This window comes from Mixophyes fleayi, chromosome 3 (genome assembly GCF_038048845.1).
Source record: "Mixophyes fleayi isolate aMixFle1 chromosome 3, aMixFle1.hap1, whole genome shotgun sequence".
Classification (NCBI taxonomy): domain Eukaryota; kingdom Metazoa; phylum Chordata; class Amphibia; order Anura; family Limnodynastidae; genus Mixophyes; species Mixophyes fleayi.
In genome coordinates, this window is record NC_134404.1 from 66,007,934 (window position 1) to 66,014,875 (window position 6,942).

General features: G+C 38.7%; 1 protein-coding gene across 1 annotated transcript in view; it reads right to left on the reverse strand.

The window, feature by feature from the left end:
* UBXN7 (UBX domain protein 7) overlaps positions 1-3,864 on the reverse strand; it is a 30,253-nt gene extending 26,389 nt beyond the window's left edge. Inside the window, exons 1-2 of the mRNA XM_075201609.1 lie at positions 3,752-3,864; positions 941-1,088 (exon numbers count right to left, since the gene is read on the reverse strand). Of these exons, the coding sequence (XP_075057710.1) occupies positions 941-1,088; positions 3,752-3,809 (206 nt within the window). The 5' untranslated portion in view covers positions 3,810-3,864. The remainder of the gene's footprint in view (positions 1-940; positions 1,089-3,751) is intronic.
* Between the last annotated feature and the right edge of the window lie 3,078 nt (positions 3,865-6,942).

Below are 6,942 nucleotides of genomic sequence, written 5' to 3' on the forward strand. Positions count from 1 at the left end.
GTGTGAAGAGGGTTTCTCAACGAAGTACAATGAAGGACACCGTAGTCGGCCTTGTTTAGCCACAGTTTGAGGAAAAAATGGTCTGGGGACACATAAGAGCAGCTTACACTAAGCGAAATAATGCTAATAGAATGTCAAACATCTCAAGTTCTGCCAAACTATGGGAAGTTTTACACATTTCTGAACTATAATAGTAGTTCTCTTTTATAGGGTAACCTTTTTTTCTAAGATTAGAGACCCTTTCAAGACAATTTATGCGATTTAGCCTGCAAACACCCCATGAAGCCCTGCACTGACAAAAGATATGTATCCACTTCTGTGCAGACAAACCTGCAACAAAATGTATTATCATTTTCAAGTGCAGATCTTATTATGAAAACCTATGTGCAGAATCCACCTGTTTTGGAAAACTGGATTGATGCCAAAGCATGAACGACAAAGTATTTATAGGCGGTGTTATAAAACAAACAAAAACACATTTACTTTTGGTTTATTTTCTTGCAATTTCAATAAGAACGCAAAATACTTTTTTGGACATTTGGATAATTTTCTTTACCGTGTCAATAGGTATACACAAACGAAAAGGTATTTTCTTAAAATTCTAAATTTTTCATAAAAAATAAAAATTTATAATTTGTTTAGGTACATCATAAACAAACAAGATTATGAAATGTGTCCAGCTCAAAGAGAGCCAAATTGGGCTCAGCACAGGGGTGAGAGAAGCCTCAGCGTTGTTGTATTGAATATATAATTAGGACTGATAATATAAAGTGTGCTATTTTTACTGCTATATAGTCAATTCAACATTGGGAGTCCATTTTACATGGGAAAGAATACAAAAGAAGGGAGAGAAAATATAAAAGATTACCCAGGCAGACATTCCTCTAGGGAATTGCCCTACAAGATATAAAATGTAAAAACATTGCATTAGCTCACTTACTCTGCAGAAGGACGGGCTGAGGATGCCCCTGCAGAACTTGTGCTAGGCTCCTCTGCGATACCACCGCCATCAAGGAACATAGTGACAGCCATTTCTAAATTTTGATTGCATGCTTCCAACATATGCTTGCCAACACTTTCAGTGGCTCCTGCACAAAATAATAATAAAAAAAAATTAAATACTATATTGCCAAATCCTATTTCACATAGGCTGAACCTTCTTCTGAGGTACACTACTCTTTCACACTAAATATCTCTAGTTATAAGGTATGCAACTAAAGAAAGGGAGAGACACACAGTGCTTTGTTCCATTGAAGATCAACCTTTCCTCTGCATTTAATAAACTGCTCCCAGCTGTAACACTACTTAGGGCCAAACTTGAGTAACTTTGTGTTGATTATTTTCATACCAAAATAGATCACTACTTGCACTTAGCTTAAACAAGTAAACACAATTTAAAACTGAAAGGCATGTAAAGGCATTTTAAAGTCACAACACTCATTATGACCGTCATTAGAAAAAAAGTATTCAAGGACAATATGAAAATTCTTCCAAAATCATTACAAATATACAAAGTGGAATTAAACTAACACTACCCAGATAAACTCAATAAAATTATAGTTTATCCACATTACTATTATTGTTGATCAGTAAAAAGTCAAAGCGCTGGAAAGTAAGGACATAAGGTGGACTTGCTCATCAGAGAGCTTATATTCTAATTGGAAGATGACACAGCAGGAACAAAGTAAACATGCAGATATATGCTTCATCAAGGGTCATAAGATCTACCTGCTGCTGAACTTTAAGAAGAGGCTAAACTTATTGTCTATAAAAGGGGATGCATGACAGCTACAAAGAATGATTTTTATTTTGCTCAAGTCCAGGAACACTCCACAATTTAAGTGAACTGCAGTGGGTGCTATTTTAAACCACATTAGTTTTTAATCCTAAACTGTGAGCACCCGGGATACAATTTATTTGTAATGTGCCACAAAACTCCACAGCACTGGACAGTGGAACATCCCCAGAATGCAGGAGCTGCAGGTATGCCACAGGCTAAACATTTGGTTCATTTATATTCACTTTCTATATTGCTGTAGGGAAAGTCATTAATTACTTGAGCACCCAGATAAATGGATGCGATATTTACACATGGCAAAAGTAATACAGTGGGAGTTGGGTATTGATTCTAATGGAGCAATTTGGAGAGGGACTATAATAATATAGTTAGCGGAAAGCAGAAGAATGGTTTCATGCAATCCATATGCACTTCAAGACTGGATACAAGATGGATGTCTAGGAGATGAAAAAGGATAAGAAAACATACTTCCGTTCTGACATTAGAACTACAACGTTCAACTGTGCCGCCATTATATTGTATCTAAAAAAAACACAACCCTACTATAACATGCATTACGGATAATCAATTTATTTCTTGATTAAAGTCAGTGATTAGGGATGTGAAAATATTGTCATGGAGATTACATAAGAAACATTTAATGGATGGAAAATTGACTGTTTTCTATTATACCTCCATGTCAAAATATCAAGAGATATTACAGATTACTAGAGGAAGACCAAGTCCTGAAGCACTTTGCATCTCAAATCCAGCTTAGACAAGACATACAACTTATGTTTGGAGGTGTTTTAAGTGGACTAAATCTTCTCTACTCTGGATGAAGCTTTGTGGCTCTGGACAGAAAGGAACGGTAGTTTCTGGATAAGAGGGGACAAAAGAGCATGTTTGATGCAGGAGAGGAAGATTCTGATGACAGGGAAAGAGGTGAGCAATGTGCCGGCAAGCACTGGGGAAGAGGGAGCGAGGGAGCCTGGAGGGAACAGGGTCAAGGTGGCAATTTGAAGGAGAAGAGGAAGAGAGGAGAGGAGAGTGAGAACATCTGATTCAGTTGCAGGATGAGTGGCAGAGAGGGCAATTCCAGCTAGAACTGTATTTGTTGCAGAATAGCAATGAGATGACTGTGAATGCTTTAATAATTCAGCCATCATGTATTCAATATTCGTCAATTTGTGTATCCAAGATGCTGGTAGATTTTTTTAATTGTGTTAATTACAGGACAGCTATACTACTACAAATACTAAATCTTTGAATTAAATTACATACACAAATACAAGCAAATCAACAAAATAACTTCACATGAATCTGATTTCTAATTAATAAAAGAAAACAAATATCTGGCAATAAGAGAGATAAGTAGCAGTACCTAACCCCAAGAGAAGGGGGAAAAAAATCACCTTTATGAAAATTGTAACCACCCAGCAATTTTAATGAAGAAACAAAGCTTGCAAGTTTTAATGACTTTCATGCAACAAAAATGTACTGATTGCTCAACAAAACCCTACATCTGTAATAAAAAATAAAAGTCTAGATTCTTATGGATAGACATAGGATGTGTTTTTATCTGTTATAGCAGACCCCCGTCCTTTAAATGTACATTTAGGTAGTACAGAGAGATTTAAAAACTTACGGATCTAATACACAGAATAACATATATATACCAACAGGTCTCAAAACCATTTCACCACATTTTATTGTTGAGGAATTAGATGTGTTACATGTTTTACATATAATAATTTCGTGAGTCACTACAGCAAAACTCCTCAGGGGACCCTTCGTGCCCCAGCCTGGTAAATGTCAGCACCTTACCTATAGCTACACCCCCCGGTCCTGTATATTACCCCTATGACTCCAGTACTAGAAGTGCTGACCTATAATGCACCCCCTGTATTACACATGTACTGGCTGGCCGGTGTAATAGTCGGGCCTAGTGACACTCAGCCGCCCTCCTCTCACCGGTTATAGATATGAACTCCCTCAGCATCTGAGCGGAGACCCCGCCATCCGCCTCCATCTTCCCCGCGCCAAACAACAACAACCGCCGACGTCACCGCCTAATTCCCCCATCCCGCACACATACAGACACTAGAGGCAAATACACCTCATCACAGCGTAGCCGTTCCGGGTCATGCTGTGATGGTCGGCGGACAGCGGGAAATATCTTATAAAAAGACATTGAGGTATTGCAAAGTCAGAAGACAGGAGTTTCGTGGGTAATGTAGAAATATAACAGCTTTAGAAATGTGGACTGTGCACTGCGAGCTATGGCGGCGGCCATTTTCCTGGAGACCGTTGAGCAGTCACATACAGTAAAAGTAGGGTAGCAACTAAAACCCCTTCAGCTAAGGTACGTTTTCACGTCACTATGACATCACAGGGTCATGTGATCGCTGCGGTCACATGGTACACCGTACACGGTGTAGACGGGCTGCTGGAATTCTATGGCAGTTAGTGCAGGAGCTGTAGCGTTTCTGTGTTCATGGAGTCACTCGTGTAGAATAAGATAAGAGGAAGGGGTAATGTGACGGGGAATTAGCATGTGTGAGATTGAAGCTGCAGTGTAATAGGGGGTCATGTGTGAAGGTGCAGTACAATAGGGGGCATGTGTGAAGGTGCTGGGTAAGAGGGGGACATGTGTGAAGGTGCTGGGCAATAGGGGGGCATGTGTGAAGGTGCGGGGCAAGCAGGGCCGGATTAACGGAATGGAGGCCCCTGGGCTAAGGGAGCCCCCATCCCCCCGTGAGCCCCCCTTCTCCCCTGTTAGCATCCTGGCCCCCCTGTGGAATACACAGAGCTGGCTAAATCCCCTTTCAATTCATGACATGGCCATCAGGGGGACAAAAGGTACCTTCAGTGAAGGGGATTTAGCTGGCTCACACTGAGTGTGCTATTTCCCATACAGTGTATGTACCAGGTACCTATGGTGAAGGGGATTTAGTCCCAACCCTGTGTTTGCCAGCTAAATCCCCTTCAATGAAGGTACCTTTTTGGCCCCCTGCTGGCTGGGTTATGAATTGGAAGGGGATTTAGTCGCAACCATACAAGTAGCTCCATCGCCCCTGAAGTGGAAATACGCCTTTGCCCTCACTGATGCTTCTGCCGCCACAATTTCAAACAAGCTTTATTTATTTAACAACTGCTACAAAACTACTGATTTAAACAGTGAAGTCAGTAAATACAGGAATGAGCGCTGATGTATAACCCAAAGCTGCCCAAGATATAAAGAAATTACCACAGATTACCCAAAATACAAAGCACAAAATATAAATACCTTAGAGTGCTAAAGTGGATCTCAAACAGAATTTTTACAGTGAATGGAATGTTCCAAAAAGATTCTAAAACCGATTAAGAAACATACATAAAGTAGTACAGTAACATAAAAATACAAATAGAGTGAGTCTTTCAAAAGAGATCCCTCTTCCAAGTGAGTAATATATAAATGTCCTCTTAGATTCAATGAACCACGTGACGGGACTCCCCAGGGGGATTATGTTTACAGAATTGCCCTTGGAATTAGGCTCATCAGATCATGGATTCATGACGCTTGCTTCAGAGAATATTCAACAATCCTCACACAGATCAGAAATGGAACAAACATAGTATAATACCATATATTAAAGTTGATACCGAAGGTATCATTAAAAACAATATAAAACCGGATACTCCTATGCATGTACCAAAGTAATTCTTGATTCAGAACATATAATAAACAACAAGATGAATGTCATAAGTCCACGATCCTACCGATGTTGAATAAACATGGATCCCCAAGATGAATAAATAACTGTCGCTCCAACCAACGCATTTTGATTCTGCCAGAGGAATCTTTATCAAGGTTGCAAGCAGTAAGTCCAGTTTTCTTTATAAAGTCCACAGTGACCAATTGTATATATTCTAATCAGCGTGAAAGCTCACATGGTTTCCCGTCCACATAAACGAGGCTGAATGGATGTCACATGACTTCATTCTAATCCAAATCGAGGCTTGGATAAACCTCCCTAACACATGCGCAGTCGTCTCGAGACTCGTAGAGACGTTTACGGTAACGTATTGATTCATTTGCAATCGATGTACGTAAACCATAAATGCAGCATGGAACAGTAAAGGGGAAAATTAACAAAACAGAATTATAACATATTAATAAAATATGTATATTAAAAACCACATATAAAAATATATAAATATATTGATTGTACAAATACCACTAAATGGAAATATACATATAAACATGACCTAAGAGTCAAATTGAAATTGCATATGCATACCCCATCAATAGACATCACAAAAGCCATTTTAATTCAAAGTCTGTATTTAGACCCCCAGGTACTAAAGTTTTCAACTGATAAATCCACCTAATCTCTGCTTTTGCTAACCTCTATAGTTTATTTCTATATCTCCAATTTGATTAAATTCTTTCAATTCACCAGAATCTAATAATCTCTTTAGGGTTACAATGATGGAACTTCTTAAATGGTCAGATAATGTATGGGTATCTAGACCTTTCCGAATAGTGTTTACATGTTCTCACAGCCTAATTTTCAAAGATCTAGTAGTTCTACCCACGTATATTAATTTACAGCTACATTCAATAGCATAAATAACATTTGTTACATTACATGTCATGAATTGATAGATAGGGTAAGTATGATCAGACACTGTAAATTTCTCCAATTACTACTGATTTAGTTTTCCGTAGGTTTGATTCTATCCAGTGGCAGGCACAGAGGAGTAGGAGTGTCCACAGTTAGCGACATTTTAAGGGCGACTTAGATGCTGTTCATTCGAGGATGTTAACAAACGTTAGGTGGAAAACAATACCCAGAATGACCTATGTCCAGTGACATGATTATAATGCATTATTTTAACATTTTCATTGCACCTATAAACATTAAGGGACTTATTTATGAAGCTCTAAACTATGCGGAAACTGCTTCTTCTGCATGGTTTAGTCATTTTAAAGTAAAATATTTATTTAAGAAAAGCCCAACACAGGATATATCGCCTGCATTAGGCAAATTACTGTATTAACCGCAGTCCCCATAATACTTAACGGGGACTATGAGGAGTGACGTTAGCTTCTTATTCATGCTCCAGCTTCTTATTCAGAAAAGCTTATTTTTAAAAGTTTAAATCAAGTTGGATCACTG